Genomic DNA, 17878 nt, shown 5'->3' with positions numbered 1-17878 from the left:
ATATTAAAAACAGCTCTTGGCTTTAGCCCATTTTCCGCTTGCCTATAAGCAAAATAGAGTTTTGGCGCACTTGATTCGAACGGTGACGCTCAGCGATGGCAATTCCCGGTACACACATTACTGTTTCCGCGATGCTCCCGGCGATAACAGCGCCTTTAACGTGCTCTGCAGTGTGCATCAAAGCGTTGTGCTAACCGAGACAACGCGAACATCGCGTGCAATAAATGGACCATCGACATGACCTCAACAAGATTCGTAGCATTTTTCCTCGAATTTCGCCTGCGCCGAACTGTTGCAGAGCTATCTGCCAGAAAATGCAACAGTTATGTTGAACAGTCAGATAACTTCCACTTCCAATAACTCTTGGTGGGTTCAGAGGGTCTATCAATCAAAGTGTCAAGAACGTGTGATCTATCCAGTTGACCAGAAGTGCCCGTTGAACGCAGTGGCGCAGCCAGGATTTCGTTTCGGGGGGGTCATCGCCTCCAAAGCGGGCCCCCTAGTGTGCGGGCCCCCCACTCATTTTTCAGAATCTCTCCATATTTCATACACAATCTGCTGAGCGGGCCCCCTTTACCTGCACGATAACCCTGAGCGAGTATGAATCAGAAAATTTGGATAGAGCAATAGCTCGGTAATCACCCGGTGTTCAATTTTTACGCAAATTGACCACAACAGAAATATCTTACTATGACGTATGAATTTGTATCTTTCGAGGCCGAAAAGTGCCCCTTCCGCAATATGCATAGCATATATGCAATCGGAACTGTTGCCTGCTTCTGTCGGACAAGATTTACCTACCTACCCTAGATATTTCATGACCCTGACCCAAATGACCTTTGACCTACTTTCCGAGACCATGTTTGGCCAGAATCGCGGTTCGGCGTATGCCGGCTCGCATTAGCCGCGCGTTTGCAGTCCTTTCGTGGTTTCAATTGTTCAAACATGTGATTTGATATTGCTCCCATGCATAAGGGTGATGTCAATGTCACCTGAAGGTCAGGTCAGGTCAGGTCATTGACTTATGATGGCCTCGGTACACTTTTTCAAGTAATGCATGTTTCTAGGCTAGTTTTTTTTTAAAGCTGAATTCGATTTTAGCAACCATTTGAACATTTCAGAAGTAGTTTTGGTGCTATTCGTAACATGTTACGAAGCTGTCAGAGGCGGTTGACACGTAGGTACTACGAATACCCGGCAGGACCCCTACTGGTTGACATGGCCTGACCTGACCCGACCTGGCCGAAATGCATAAAGACATCATCTGTGATCAAAACTAACATAATCAGAGGTCGAAAAACTGCCCATCCCTCCAACCGGTGTTGGAGCAAATAATTGACTGAATATCAATGCAAACGGAAAATAATCGATCATCAATGATCAATCACAGAATATTTTACCTGCATGGTCATTCCTTGCATCCATGTGCAATTTCAAGCTTCAGCCAATGATCCACTGTGGGTACCTTCTAACCTACCCACGGCCTGGCTGACTTGCTCCCAGTTGCTTCCATCTTCCTGAAGCAAGTCGGTGTCAAAAAGGCTGCTTTTCCCGTTATCACGAACGGAATTTCGCCCTTACAGCAGTTGTAGAAGGTGGCAGTTTTTTAGAGCGTGCAGTCCGTGGAATAGATGTCGCTGCGGTCCGGCCGCGATATCCAGCGACATCTACGCGCCGAACAGTAAGAACGGTAAGAACCAAGGCCCGTAAGAACTTAGAAGCACGGGCACGTCATAAACTCTTGCACGCCTTTGTTTCAGCGCATTGAAGCTGTCTGACGCTAACTGTATTGGTGCTCAGTGTCCATGGAAACGCGAGAGGGATTCAAGTACTTGACCCGTGCTTCAGGCTGTGCAACAAATCATTTTTCTTGTGGAGCAAATTTTAGGTCGGTTGGAGAAAGTCTGACTGTTTTTTCGACCTCTGAACATAATATTCGTGATCAGCACCCCGACAAATACCCTGTAGCAGCCACATTTTACGACGTTCTAACAGGTCCCGATTTTCCCGACATTTGGGTCATTGACCTGACCTGGAAGGTCGACCAATGACCTAGGACCTTGGAATTGGGTATTATCGGCTTCCTCTCGTCACGGGCAACACGCTCGTTTTTTTTTCCGCGAAGCTCTAGCTCGATCATGGGCCAAACGCGAGGAAGGGGTCGTAACCTCCCTCCCTTGTGCCGTCGAAGGACGCAAAATGGCCTGAGCCGCCGAGGGTTCGCGCTCACATGGGTCATGTATTGCCTTGGGCCAGGTTTGTTGTGGTGTGGTGATGTGGTGACGTAGATTCTGTCTGTTACCGTGGTTCCGGCATGGTGTTACTTATCCCGGGGTAGGTACAGGCCAGACCGTTGCACCTACATAGTGCGCTAAACTTTGCGCAACTTATAGAACAAGGATGGGGAACGTGCCTGTGAGGGGTCTCAGCTCGATCGGGCCGGTGGTGAGCACATGGCGCGTGCTCAAAAAGTGCGAAGTCGCGTCATAGACTTTACATGTATAAATCGGCTTGCAAAATTGGGCGAAAATGGCTAAATTTGCCCGACACGGGTCCGGTCCCCGTGCAGTATCTCGGTAACCGTGGGTCCGATCGGCATGGGGAACACAGTATTAGAGATGTCAATCGGATACCAACTTTTTGGTATACCGATACCAAACTGATACCAACTTAGTATTTGGTATTTCAATCCTAATGTGTTTGGTATTTTGTTGGTATCATGAATCCTCACTAATGCATAAGAGGCTAAGAAATCGGTAAAAAGTTGGTATTTCTCTCATGTTCCCAAGCTGGTTTGGTTTCGGTATTTCCCCATGGTTTTGGTTGGTATTTGGTTTGGTATCGGTATTCCGATTTTCTGTAATTGACATCACTACACAGTATCGTATATGAGGATCGAACGGGCTATCGAATGGTGAGCGGTGCAGGGATGGCACGCGCCACGTGCACCCGTGAGGGCACTTATGCTTGAAAAATTGACCTTTCGGACGGATTTTGGAATTAATGCTAATTTCGGGTGACTGTCAGACGGAGCGGGTTCAAACAACGCCTGTTGGCAAGAGAAATGTACCGCCTCTCAAGGAAAATTTGTGAAAAGATAATTGATCAAAAACAATGTGGAACAAATCACTGAAGAAAATGGTATTTGTTCATGACTTACTTAATTACACGGGTTTTGCTGCACAACCTGATACGTTAGACAATTAAAAATGGCATCGTTGGAAAGAGCATTCAATTTTGTCCAAGATCCAATCATCGCTTTTGCAAGACGAGCAACAGTATTCTTAAAAATATAAAATTTTTCAAACCTCTACATGCCAGCAATTTATCTATGGCTCTCATTTTTCAATGACCTACGTCAACCTATGCTATAAAATACACTTGGCAAGTTCTATAGTAGACGTATGGTTATCAGACACGAGCACCTCGATGCGATGGATGTTTTTTTCCCAATACAGAATGCTTAGCCGTCAAAAGACAACCGACCGAAATGTATACATGACCCACGGACACAAGACTAGTGATGTCAATCACGGAAAATCGGAATACCGATACCAAACCAAATACCAACTAAAACCACGGGAGAATACCGAAACCAAACCAACTTGGGAAACTGAGGGAAATACCAACTTTTTACCGATTTCTTAGCCTCTAATACATTAGTGAGGGCTTATGATACCAACAAAATACCAAACACATTACGATTGAAATACCAAATACCAAGTTGGTATCGGTTTGGTATCGGTATACCAAAAAGTTGGTATCCGATTGACATCTCTACACAAGACCAACCAAACGCCCACCGATCGAAAATATCCCGCATTCGGGTTGCGAAGCAAGCGGGTCACCCTAGCGGGCCCCATCCACCCGGGGGGCCCGGGCCCCATCCACAGGGGGCTGGTCCCCGTCCACACGAGGGCCCAGGCTCCGTCCACCCGGGGCTCCGGGCCCCGTCTACCCGGGGCTCCGGGGCCCGTCCATCAGAGAGCCCGGGCCCCGTCCACCCGAGGGCCCGGGCCCCGTCCACCCGAGGGCCCGGGCCCCGTCCACCCGAGGACCCGGGCTCCGTCCACCCGGGGCTCCGGGGCCCGTCCACCAGGGGCCCGGGCCCCGTTCTCCCGGGGGCCCGGGTCCAATCCACCCGGGGGCCCGGGCCCCATTCACCCGAGGGCCCGGGCCACGTCCACCTGGGCTCCGAGTCCGGGCCCCGTTCTCCCGGAGGCCCGGGCCCCGTCCACTCGGGGCCCGGGGTCCGTACTCCCAGGGGCTTGGGGCCGGACCCATCCACTGGGGGCCCGGGCCCCGTTCTCCCGGGGACCCGGCCCCATCCACCCGGGACCCGGGCACCATTCACCCGAGGGCCCGGGCCCTATCCCCACGGGGGCCCGGGCCACGTCCACCTGGGCTCCGAGTCCGGGCCCCGTTCTCCCGGGGGCCCGGGCCCTATCCACCCGGGGGCCCGGGGTCTGTACTCCCGGGGGCTTGGGCCCCATCCACCCAAGGGGCCCGGGCCCCATCCACCCAGGGGGCCCGGACCCATCCAACGGGGGGCCAGGGCCCCATCCACCGGGGCCCGGGCCCTACCCACCCGGGGGGCCCGGACCCATCCAAGGGGGCCCGGGTCCCATTCACCAGGGGGCCCGGGCCCAATCTCCCGGGGGCCTGGGCCCCATCCACCCGGGGCCCGGGCCCCGTCTCTCTCTCTCTCTCTCTCTCTCTCTCTCTCTCTCTCTCTCTCTCTCTCTCTCTCTCTCTCTCTCTCTCTCTCTCTCTCTCTCTCTCTCTCTCTCTCTCTCTCTCTCTCTCTCTCTCTCTCTCTCTCTCTCTCTCTCTCTCTCTCTCTCTCTCTCTCTCTCTCTCTCGAGCGGGCCCCTGACAGAAATTTCGGGGGGGTCAGCTGACCCTCTGACCCCCCCCCCCTGGCTGCGCCACTGGTTGAACGTGCCTTGATGTGGCGTCTCCGTATCATAAACCCCTCTCTCAGATGGAAGCGACAGCCGGGCGCGCACCCTTCCCGAAACTCCGCTTGGCGTTCTGCATCTGGAAGCATCCAGTCCAACGTCTGCCTACGGTCGGCCCCAGCCCACCTACCCCTCTGCCTACTTACTTACAGCCCGGAGTGCTGGGGTGCGATATATGTATGTTCGGCGCGTGTCGGGCGGCTCGGCTGGCCGCCCCCGCCCCCGCCGCGGCTCTACGTGTGTCGGGCGGCTCGACCCGCCGCCCCCGCCCCCACCGCGGCTCTCTGGAGTGGCGATTAAGGCGACAGGCCGCGACAGGTCGCTGCCAGCCTCGGGGGAAATCAATCGCATATGAAACCGGCGCAAAGCCGGATCCAAGTGGCAATTAAAGCTGCCAATTACTGGCCGGCCAGGACGGCGGCGGTGGCAGCAGCGACGTCTTACTTGTCGCCAGGCGGAGGGAGGGCGGATGCCTGAGGTCACCGCTAGGTGGCTCTGCCGTCGGTAGTGGTGAATGAGGTCATCGCTAGGTGATTCTGTTGGCAACAGTGATATCTGAGGTCACCACTAGGTGGCCTTAGTCGACGCAACGATATCAGTCGTCCTCACTCTCCTAATGTAATCTGCAACACTGGAAGAAATCAGGCTCTTTGATAACACTGGTCATTAGACAGAGCATTCCACTTGCATAACAAATTGTCATTAAACATTTCACTAACTTAGACCACAGATGAACTCCCCCAGAGAGCGAGTCATGCCGCACGTGTGCGAGAGGCTCCACTGACCACCAGCGAGCCGGCCGTTGGGAAGCGATGGTCCCGGAGGTCGCAGTTGACCTTTACTCGCTGCACCGGACAGCACCAGTGGCCTCCTCCACAGGCCGGCCGCCTCAATGGGTTCCGAGCGACCGCGCTGAATCGCGGCCCGGCAGAAACCGGAGCTCTGGTGAGCTGCCGGGCAGGGGAGAGCCGGCAGTCTTCCGATACCGACCCGGCAGCCGCCATTGAAAGGAGGCTCCGGCGAATGATAAAGTGGGTAGCGATTGAGATGAAGTGCTCTGTCGGCGGCCAGAAAGCCTCCGTGATATCGGAGCGCGCTCTGATGGCCGTCTGGGTCGGACTTGCATTGTCCAACATATCACCTCTGTGTCTGCATGGCCAAAGTTCGCAAATTGAAACGTCGGCCGGCGGCGGACGCGAAACAACTTCTCCGGTCGGAATGCCGGTCGTCGGTGCCGTGTCCACTCTGCGCCCCTCCCCGGCCCTCGGTGACGCGCCCACAGATCCCGCGACGTCCGGCCGACGGGATCAATAGGGGCGGCATGCGTGTCGACTCGACTCGGCTCGGCCGGCCGGCCGGCAGCGCCGCCACACGAGGCTAATTGGCCGTGGCCCTCCGGAGGGGGCCGAGACGGCGGCTCGGCCGGCCGCGTGCCAGTCCATCGATCCCGCCGCGCCGCCGCCGACGGAGGTTCGGGCGGTGATGAGAAATGACGCCGAGATCCGCTGCCGTGCCGGCACATGCATCAGCGCCGCGCCCGGCCAAAGGTTGGCGCCGCCGCCGCTACCGCCGCGCCAGTCCCCGACCAGAGGAGGCCGATTCAATGCCGAGAACGAGCTCGAGGTACATTGGCGTGACAGAATCGGGAGATGGAGTCGCGAGGGACATGCTAAGCAGATTAAGTTGCTTTTGTGTCAACTGACTTAATTTCGCTAATTAAAAACAGCGACGGCGCTGTCGCGAGTGCCTTGGGCGTTAAGACGATAAGACCTGCAGGGAAAATTGAGTTCTACGGTGTCATGATGATCGTATAATTAGCATTGACGACGAGATCAATATCCACTTATTAATTATCAAACAACGTCAATAATCAGCCAACTAGCAAACGCACAGGAAAACCGACTAAAATGGGAATTAAAAAAGTAAAATGGACACAGGTGGAAATGACAAAAAACATTAATGTTCCAGGAAACCATAAGCATAACCGAAGGTTTGTTGTCAATAGTTAAAACACTATTCTTTAGAATTGTGTTTTTCTATTGAAAAACAAATCTGAGTTCCCTGACAATTTGGCAAAAGCTGCCTGAGATCTACACGGTGTCACCCAAGCCAAGACTATATATAGGGTGTCACCTATGTAACGTAAATTTAGATTGGATTACTGACCTTCCTCCCGACGTCCGTCAGCGCTGCTCGTTTGGGCGGTCTCACCTCTGGGCTGACCTGTCAGCGGCACCGTCCCCAGCGGGCCGTGACACCTCAGATGTCCTCACCGGCAGCCCGACTGCAGCTGGGCTGTGGTTACCTCTGGTCTCTGGACAGGTGATAGCGCAGTGGAACTCATCAAAGCGGAACCCTATTCCAACCTACCCTAAGAGTGAGCCCAACTTTGAGTAGACAACAACACGATCAAAGTTTGGATATCCTTTGATCGATTAGTTGCCGATTTTATCTCACCTTTGAGTACGGGCAGCAGTGCCGTGACGGCGTCCGTATCCGTATCCGTATCCGTCTCGGGTGGTCCGTACTCGTCTCTGGCCGCCTCGTTGGCCCGTGCCACTGGATCGGGTGGAGGGACCAGGGACTGTGGCGGCGGACTGAAAGGAGGCAGAGAAGGTCAGTTACACGGTTATATGGTACTGGATCGGGCGGAGGGACCAGGGACGGAGACTGCGGACTGGAAAGGACGGGGACGTCAGTTGAACGACAGGTAATGCAGTGCATGGGACACATGGGATCAGTGCAGGGGCTGCAGATGCAGAGATCGAAAGGGGACAAATGTCGGTTACTTTACTCAGTTATACGATATTGAATAGGCTATGCAGCTGTGGCAGAATAACAGTGCAGTCTGAGGTAGCATAATCACAGATCATAAACTAGGAGCTATATTCATTGATGCTCCCAGATTTGCATGTGGGTCATCAGGTTGCTCACAGACTACTTTATTTCTAAAAAGAACAGTCCATGACATGGTCATTTAAGGCCCGGTCACACATACATGACGTACGGCCGGCGCAGGCCGGCGCATTGCAAAAAGACCAGTGCGTCGTCGTGCGTTGATGTGTTACCAACTTTTGTCAAGAGTCAGCAGGAACTAGCAGCTTTACAACGAATGCACAACGCGCTGCAAGCGCTTTGCCAGCGCACCGGGCGAATACAGGGCACCTACACAGCGAATACAGAGCGCTTAAAGTGCGCACACACAACGGATGCACAGCGGCTTGCTAGCGCACGGGACGCATGGATCGCGCGTACACCGCGCATTCAACGCACAGTCAGCGAACTTCACTTTGCAGCGGCGCAGTGGTCCGTCTTGCCTGTTGTCATATCAGTAGGACTAGGACGCCAAGGAGGGCACATCCTCATCGGCCCTCCATGGAATTTGAAGGGATATCAAGATGCCTCCCAAGACAAAGGGACGAAAGGCGACCTGCACGAAGAAAAAGACTAAATTCTGGCATCAAGAGCAGGAGGAATTGAAAGGAGCCTATGCACTATGCAGCAATGACGCAGAAGAGTTACCCATTAGGGTAGAAGGAGAAATGAGGAGGTAGGGCGGGACCGTAGACATACGCCAGACGACCGCTGTGCGCGCTACATACTCGTTCAGCTCTTGTTTATCACGCCTTTATAGTCTATGCGTATCCGTTAGACATGCGTTAGAGGCACGCTATGTCCGCGCTAGGTATTCGCTACGCATCAGCCGACGAGCACACAACGAATACCCAGCGTGTGTTCCGCGTGTATCTGGCGCTGGCCCAACGCGCTCCGCGTGTGTCTGGCGTTCGTCTTCGTGCGTCGAGCTCAACGCACATTTTTGAGCATGCACAAAAATTGTCGACGCACGCAACGAATGACGACGCATGATACCGTTGGCCCAGCGCACTCGACGAACGAGTAACGAATGCATAGCGCAGGACGACGCACTGACCTAAATGAATGAATTTTTGGTGCGCGGGCCGTGCGTCGTGTATGTGTGACCGGGGCTTTAAAGTGTCATGGGTGATAGCGGAAAGTTCGCGCCGATTCGTTTTGGCTCTGCCGGGGACAGTCGATTGATGTTGCACATTTGACCTCACTTATAAACGAAGGCTGGACCGCCTTCTCTTCCAGCACAGGAGAACTGTTCCCGAGTGTGTGATATTAAACACCATGAGACACACTAATCAGACACACACAAATGCTAGAAAGCTGAACGAGCAACAGAGTTAGCAAAAACAGTCGCGATTGTTCAGTGATATTTGGTCATTGAAACGTTGACTAAATCTCCCAAGAAGAGTCTGTTACGAACCATTTGTTACCGGGAATAAAAAACGCGTGTACGAAATGCGAATTACCATATAACCAGTAGCAGCGGAATACCTTCAATTAAGGGGGGCACTGCCCATTTTTGATCCCATTCTTTCCATGCAACGCCCATAGGGCTAATGTTAAAATGCCAAAATCAAAGGGGCACGGTGCCCCGGTACCCTCCCCGTTCCGCCACCTATGCATATAACGTTGTTCAATTTCAAAAGACAACGCCATACGCAGGCCAGCAGCTGTGCAACTAAGAACAATGCGATTCATGCATAGTTCAGCCTTGGTTGTTGCACAGCCTCAAAGCGACCGCTGACCAACACCAGAAACACAATAAAACGCTAAATATGATCGTTAGGGGCACCCGCAAAAGTATGCAAAACATGTTTCAGATGTCCATAACCATACCTGCCCATAACAACCACTGTGGACGTTGGACACCGTGTGGAGACACAGTTTGGAATACGCTATATAATACGTTAATAAATGCGCTATAACATGTGGTTAGACGCTTATTGGCACCTGTTCACACAACCAAGTACGTAAGGCTAGCAGAGAGTATAGCAGACAGGCTCCACCGAGTCCCGCAGCTGAAATACATTCCCGGTATAACCCGCTAGAGTTTGTGCATTTTTGCGACATGAATCAGCAAAATAATTAACATTGATGGAATTCCATGAATCTAACCACGCAGTCGCGGTGTCATTATGCCATAACAAACCCACTGACACCTCATAACAAGCATTCCAGCACGCGTCCATGAGTTCAAACTTTACTGCTACAACACACTTGCTCTTACAACATTCAGCAGCCGTACCAATGGCCTTACGCTCGGTAACGCGGGTGGGAACCACGGCCTGACAGAGTCACACCTATCTACGCACCGGCCCGAGGGAGTTTCGCTCACCTCGGCACCAATCTTTACCGAGTCGCCACAGAGGGCGTCAGCTGTTCCCTCTCGGCAATAGTCAAACTTCGCCGCGGGACCGAAGTTGGCCGCGGTGGGAAACCACCGCCAGTGGGCTTCGCCAGCAGCGAAAATACCACCGATCGCGGGGAGCGCCGGGAAAAGGGCGGCAAACTTTGTGGCCGATTTCCTAACTCGTCAATTTACACACACTAAAAACGTGGTCCTCCGTGTCAAAGCCCTTAAAACTTGGTAACGAGATCAGGCCGGAGAAAACAAAGTCAAACAGCCACTTCACCGGCCACATGATCCACAAAAGGAACTCCGCTCGGTTGTTTGCACGCTTTCAGTCAAACCAAATAGAACGGCACCGACCTCAGGGTTCACCATTAGCGTTAACCCGACGATTAAAACACAATGAGAGTAAAACCTTTTTGACACGACCTACACAAGCGACGATCAGCAAAGCCCATCATTTCGGGCCATCATGTGGGAAACTCCCTTCACACATGGGAAAAACGTTAACAATAATCAACTGCTGATATGCAAGCACTAATAGCGAAAACCACCAGCATAAGAAAAACATTTAATCTGAGTAATAAGCTACCGACGATAACCAAGAAGCTGTACTTTTCGCAAATAATAGAAGCAGCAGCATGGATCCCACGCCAACACCACAGAAACCCCCGGTGTTTCTACACGCGTCAGCGCCGCCCACTCGCCCGCCTTACGGTGACCCGCCTATGACGGTATCGCTCGCACACACCGCGCCGCGGTAACGACACTAATGAGTGTAACGACACCTCGGGTCAATACGGCCGACACGCGGTCGACCCGCAAACAGCCGCGCCACACGGCTCTATCTCTGCCGGTGGCTGGCTGTGTTTGTCGCTGTGTATGTAAGCAGAGGTCCGTGAGTCATAGGGGACACGGCGCAGCAGGATGGGGGTTCCAGCCGGGAGCTGCAGGCGTGAATCTCGACAATGTGAAGGCACAGCTGGAAAGGCGCTTGTCGCAGCTTGGGATATTGGTGACCGGGAGATAATTGATAATGCAAGCCGAATCAATTGATAATGCAAGCCGAATCTCGCCAATAAATGTTTTACACTGCTGCTAAGGCCAGGTATATCAGTACTGGCATAAGCCGAAAAAGGCGTTGAGCATGGGGTTATTCAGTGCTTGTTAGCTTCAATTCAAACTGGTGGTGATCCGACAATCATTCGCGAGCGAGTTCCACAATACTTTTGAAGTATAATACATACGAGTATTTCGCCAATTTCCGGTGCTATAAGAGAAATCCGCTACGGCTATGTCTGCCTCAAGCACCCATCGTCCGTTTCCGGCCTGTTCCCAATGCGTTTCCATGACGTTTCCAGTGATCGTCACGGCACCTGCGCCGTTCGCCCGTCGCTCGGCGGATCCAGAACTGATGGCCCGTCAGCGACCGACGCCAACTCGAGACGACTTGGGAACAAGTTTGGGCCGCTCGCCGCCGTCCAGGAGAGGGAGACATTGGTGCTGACGGAGGCACGGACGGACACCACACCGTCGACGTTGTGAACCGTGGTGGCGGATCCTGGAAGTCCGGTCATAAGGAAGGAGCACACGGGAAAACAGAGATGAGTGCTCTGATGGTCAATCACCTCAGGACACGAAAACGATGGAAGTAGCAATATCAGGGCGACGGGCATAGCAGTAACATAAGGTCACAAAGGGTCACATCGCAAAAAAAATCCCTGAAATGTAGGCAAATTCTGCTCCTCCTCAGCAGAGCAGAAGAGAGCGAGATGAGATTGCGGCATGGCCTCTACCAGTTCTCCATCATGCCCCGGGGAGGCGCCCTGTATAGTGGTCCGAAGCAAAAGCACATGCGTCTCAAAGACGCATGTTCTTTTCAAAGGTGGTTCCATTTAATAACATCAAAGAGGACAGTTGATATACGATATCGTAAAGCTGATGTGCATAAAACCAGCTTAGCGTGTCCTCCGATCAACTCCTCTCCCTGTTTGGCTGTGAAAGGCCGTCAACACCCGGGTTTATCTTCGCCTCCAGCTCTGTGCGAGCCACCGCTTCGTCAAACCCGGGTGGACGACGAGGGTCGTTTGGGAACAAAGGACAGGACGGTGATGATGGGGATGGTGGGTGGGCAAACACTCCGCGCACCCCTTGTACACCGCGGCTCGGCTCACACTGCGCGTGTTATCGGCCGACCACGGCGGGGCCGCCGCGGTTCTGTTTGTTCTTCTCCACCCTTCTCGTTATCGCCCCCCCTCCCCCTCCCCCTTCCCTGGACCCCACTGGCTCGGTGTCGCGTCGTGTCACGTCGGCCCGCTAATCACGATTCAACGTCCCGTTAATGCTTGATTAGCGTGTCCTCCGATCAACTCCTCTCCCTGTTTGGCTGTGAAAGGCCGTCAACACCCGGGTTTATCTTCGCCTCCAGCTCTGTGCGAGCCACCGCCAAACACCCCAAAGGAACCAAGGGTATGTGTATTCATACTAGATTATGCGCGCGTGTCCCGTTCACAGGGTTCACAGGCGGTACCTGTCAGCACGTGGGTTCCACGGCTCGGGTCCTGTAGGTACTCCGCCACACACGATGGGGGCCGGACCGGACACTGGGCCGCCTGTGGCCGCAGCCGCCGGAAACCGCGCCAAGTCGTGCCGACTGAGCGCGTCGGCCGCGCCGTTCTCTTTCGTTGCCACGTACTCGACGGATACAGCGAACTCATGGAACGCCGTCCAGAACAGGGGCTGACGCAGCAGCGCTATAATCAGTGGCGACCCCGACCATCCCCTCCCCCAGACCCCCACCACCCCCATGTTATCGGACCGGATCAGCACGTGGTGCCCGCCCCATCTCTCTCCCCACACCAAACATGCCACCATGACGGGGATGAGCTCCAGCCACGTCATGGATGGCGCGGCGTCACACTGCCGCTCGCGGGGCCACTCCATCATCCACCATTCGTCTCCGTGCCACGCCCCCATCCCCCGACGTGAGCTGTCCGTGTTCATCACAATACAGTGGTCGTACTCGCCCGGTGGCGGGGGGGGGGGGGGGAATGCCGTACCACATCGGCAAAAAGTGGCCCACCACCGTAAAACCGCCCGTATGTACATCGGCCGTGATCCGCACCCGGCGGTTCGGTCCGCTAACAGAGTGCGCCGCATCTAGCAGGCGTCTAGTGAACGCCCTCCCCGGCGGGACGTACTTGCTGGCGTGCACGAGACGTCCCACCACCGACAGCAGTTCCCGCTGTGTGCATTTCTGTCGCCCGAGCAGTGTCTTTAGTAACTCCTGGGTGCCCACTAGCTTGGCGTCTGGCAACGCTAGGGTGTCTAGGGTGTTTCTGTGTCTATCACAACCCGAGAAGCTCCATCCGTGTTGATGGCGGGGCGCGTTTCCGCTCGGCCAGCGGCACGCCCACTTCCGCACAAATGTCTCGCAGTCTCACATACGCTACGTCGGCACTGTCCGATACTCCGCGCCCTACCCCGAAGAAGTCATCTAAATAATTGCGTATATACACGTCCGATGTCTGATCCTGGAACACATAGGCGCAAGCATGTGGCAAAATCATTGAAAACCCATGGACTGCTTCTAGCCTCAATGGCAGACAAACCTGGTAGTATAGTAACCCGTCCCAACAGAACCCCAGTAGCGCCCACTGGCCGGGCCGGACAGGTATAAGTTTGAATGCATTTTTAACATCGGTCTTGAACAGCAAGGTCCCGGCGCCTCCAGCTAGGAGAATCGACCGCACGGCCTCGTCGAATGATGTGTACGTCACACGAAACTCGTCTGGGTCTAACCCGGCGTTGACCCCGACATCTCTCGACTGTGATAGATCTAAAATGAGCCGCACTTCGCCATTAGGTTTATCGCGCGCACTCAACGGGTTCACTATCATGTTCGGCAGCGGTGGAGCATGGAACGGTCCCCGTGTCGTACCGTCCGCGACCTCTCGCCGAATGGCTGCCGTCACCCCGGCACGGCGCCGTTCGGCGGACTGATTGTTTTTCGCGAAACGGCCCCGCGCCGCACCGCGGTATCCAATGTCAGCCCCGTGCCGGAACCGCCCAACGACAGTTTCTCTGGCATCGACCATTGTCCACAGCCTGTCGCTTGGCTTCCACCCTTCTGCACTGTCGACGGCGTAGGATCATGCACGAGTCTAATTATGAATACGCCCCCGAAGTCACGCCTAGGATCGCAGTACCACAGCCTGCCGTGCCGGGCTATCTGCTGTTTGCACTTGCCTGACCGGCCCGCCGCGCCGGCGCCGCGGTGTGCGTTATGAGTCACTCGAGGTCGTCTTTCCGCGCGTCCGCCCGCTCGGCCGCACGTTCCCTTATCCATGTCGCCGCACCCCCCCCCCCCCTTTCTCTCTCTCTCTCTCTCTCTCTCTCTCTCTCTCTCTCTCTCTCTCTCTCTCTCTCTCTCTCTCTCTCTCTCTCTCTCTCTCTTCCTCTCCCTCCTCTCTCTCTCTCTTCCGCCCTCCATCCTCTCTCTCTCTCTCTCTCTCTCTCTCTCTCTCTCTCTCTCTCTCTCTCTCTCTCTCTCTCTCTCCTCTCCTCTCCTCTCCTCTCCTCTACTCTCCTCTCCTCTCCTCTTTCCTCCCCTCCCCTCCTCTCCGTCCGTCCCAGGCCATTGTCCCTCCCTTGTTCGTCGGTTTGTCGGCGGTGTAGCTTTTATCACCGCTACGGCCGCCCAGGCCGTAAGCAAATAGCACCACTGGGTCCACAGATTCTCCTCATGTCCGGCTTTCGCGTTTGACGCGAGCACTAGTCAGCGAGTTTGCCGCGCTGCGTTTCTGCTGGGCTATACGCGTTGAACTTGGCATGTCTGGCAGGCGCCGCTATTGCGCCAGGTATATATCGATACCATACCGAGGCCGCGATGACATGCACACGCACCGACCAGTTGGCGACATGTTGACCCTGTTAATGTCATCTAGACCGCCTTGCCGACGCCGGGTCTAAGCCAACAGAAATGTGACGCCCACACCACGTGGTCAGAGTATAACCGGATCCAGTCATTCCAGCCGGTGGTCCAACCTACATACACTAACCGTCAGGGGCGCGGGAACTACTTTCCGACTGGGGGGGCACACCATAATAGACATTAACCTAGGGTACCCCCAAATCTAGTTTTCTCACCGGTTTTAGGCCACTTATTTTTCACCCCTCGGCTTTTTTCAACAAAAAAGAAAACATTTGCAAAAAAAAGTGTGGTATTCCGTCTGAAAGCTGTGGGGGCACCGCCCCCACGGCCCCAGAGTTGGGGGGGCAAGCTGCCCCCACTGCCCCCCCGGCTCCCGCGCCTATGCTAACCGTCGCGTTCACTGCCTTGCTGGGGGAGAGCCGGCGCCGGCCGAGACGAGACGAGACGAGTCGGCCGTTTGGGGTGACGTCCTTGAGGCTCGCTTTGGCGGAGCTTAATGACGTCCCATTGGCGACCGAACTGGTCTGATGACCTGGGCATTCCAGCCCAATCAGGAGCCGGACGGCAGGGGGAGGGGGGGGGTCCAACTGACCCCTTCCCCACACGCTAGACGCAACAGAACGCCGCACACGGACGAGGGATATGATAGGTGTACGGATCAGGCTCATTCGAAAGCCCGACCCATCAGTATCACAAGCGGCGGCCGCCGCCGCGACGGGACAGTGACGACCTGCAGTTGTGCAGTTACATTCCGACTTAGCGTTGGAAACGGTCTAACATGAGCCTTCTTGCTGATACGTGCCCTGTGGAAAGACCGCAGTCGACACAGCCAGCCGGGAACCACCGCGGCACGTCAGCGTGACACTCACCATATCAATCCGCCTAGCGCTCAAAGCCAGCCGAAATCGGGGCGCCCGGGGCACCCGGCTAGCCGACATACAATGCATCTCTGCACGGCTGCGTGACACTGACTGGGACGGTCTATTCTGCGCACACACCCAGTCTGGAATCCATCACTGCACCGCAGAGTGACACTGACTATTTCGATCTACCCGAGCACATGTCCAGCCAAGTGTATCTCCCTCCCCCCCCCCCCCCACCCCCACCCTCCGTTATGACCGGCCCCTCCCCAGAACCCAGCCGCCGCTGGAGACCGCTCCCAACGCCCCATCTCCCCTCCCTGGGCCTCGGCACGGCCGACCTGTTTGTCTTAGCGCGCAGCTGCGTGCCCTCAAACTCTCCCTCTCTGCTCTCCCACCCTCCGCTATCGTCCCGACCGGTCGTAAGCTCCAATATTTGCTCAGCCGCGACGACACCTCGCTGACGGCGCCTCGTCTTTATCACCTCGGCGTATGCCGTCTAGTGGTGTTAGTTGCAGAAAATGTATGTCCAATGTCCGTCCAATTCCAATGCTTACGCCGATTTCCGTCCAAAATGTTTAAGCTAGCCATTTGTCCAAAGATGTCCGAAACCTACGCAATAGTTTACACTTAACACTGTTATCTTTTTTTTTTTGTATTTTTAGCAGCTTTAATGTGTTAATCATCTCAAAGGCTGATCTTTCTATTCGCCAATCAGTGTTAACCACGATTGCTTTATAGAAATGCTGAGGTGTAGCAATGATTGTCCAAAGTTGTCCAAACCTGCGTCATTGTCCAACCGAATTCCGGATTGGACATTGGACAAAATCGGAAATCCACAGATTCAAGCTACGATTGACACCACTAAATTGCCGTCTCACCCAATGCCGCCGCGCCCCGATGGAGGCCATTAGATACCCGCCCCTCTCCTATACGTGCCCGCCTGTTCTGGATCAGTTCGCACCATTACCTGCCGGGTAGAACTCGCGAGTTACGTCACGTGTCAGGTCATACCCGTCGTCGGGCCAGATATGGCTCGACGGGGACCACAGTTGCCAGGTCCTCCTGTGCACACGGCATGTACTGATCAGGTCTCACCCGTCGGCCGTGGCCATGACACGACGGGGACCACAGTTGCCAGGTCATCCTGTTCACACGGCATGTACGGATCAGGTCTCACCCGTCGGCCGTGGCCATGGCCCGACGGGGACCACAGTTGCCAGGTCCTCCTGTGCACACGGCATATACGGATCAGGTCACACCCGTCGGCCGTGGCCATGACACGACGGGGACCACAGAGTGCCAGGTCCTCCTGTGCACACGGCATATACGGATCAGGTCACACCCGTCGGCCGTGGCCATGACACGACGGGGACCACAGTTGCCAGGTCATCCTGTTCACACGGCATGTACGGATCAGGTCACACCCGTCGGCCGTGGCCATGACCCGACGGGGACCACAGTTGCCAGGTCATCCTGTTCACACGGCATGTACGGATCAGGTCACACCCGTCGGCCGTGGCCATGACACGACGGGGACCACAGTTGCCAGGTCCTCCTGTGCACACGGCATATACGGATCAGGTCACACCCGTCGGCCGTGGCCATGGCACGACGGGGACCACAGTGGCCAGGTCATCCTGTTCACACGGCATGTACGTGTAATCGGCAAGCTGCGCCGATTAAAGTTTATCTGTTTCACCGGCGAGAGGAGCCCGGTGACCATATGATGTCTGGACAGGAATTTAATTCAACGGTTTTGCGCGTGATCGTCTGCTATTCAATTGTTGCTTCAGGTATGAACTCGAAGCTGTCCTAGATAATGTAATTAAATGTGTTTATTATGTACGACATGTTATTAGAATGGTAAATACTCTTGTTCATGCTTAGAGGCTTTACTGAC

The 17878-nt window shown here is 54.8% G+C and overlaps 1 protein-coding gene across 1 annotated transcript in view; it reads right to left on the bottom strand.

Moving 5' to 3' along the window:
- Positions 1-17878, bottom strand: part of LOC122371133 — a 50778-nt gene that overhangs the window by 19199 nt on the left and 13701 nt on the right. The window contains exon 3 of the mRNA XM_043347248.1: positions 7419-7558. Coding sequence (XP_043203183.1) covers positions 7419-7558 — 140 coding nt within the window. The remainder of the gene's footprint in view (positions 1-7418; positions 7559-17878) is intronic.

The sequence above is a fragment of the Amphibalanus amphitrite genome, unplaced genomic scaffold (assembly GCF_019059575.1).
Source record: "Amphibalanus amphitrite isolate SeventyFive unplaced genomic scaffold, NRLGWU_Aamphi_draft 001208F_arrow, whole genome shotgun sequence".
Classification (NCBI taxonomy): domain Eukaryota; kingdom Metazoa; phylum Arthropoda; class Thecostraca; order Balanomorpha; family Balanidae; genus Amphibalanus; species Amphibalanus amphitrite.
The sequence above is the reverse complement of the archived record's forward strand: the minus strand, read 5'-3'. Positions and strand labels throughout refer to the sequence as shown.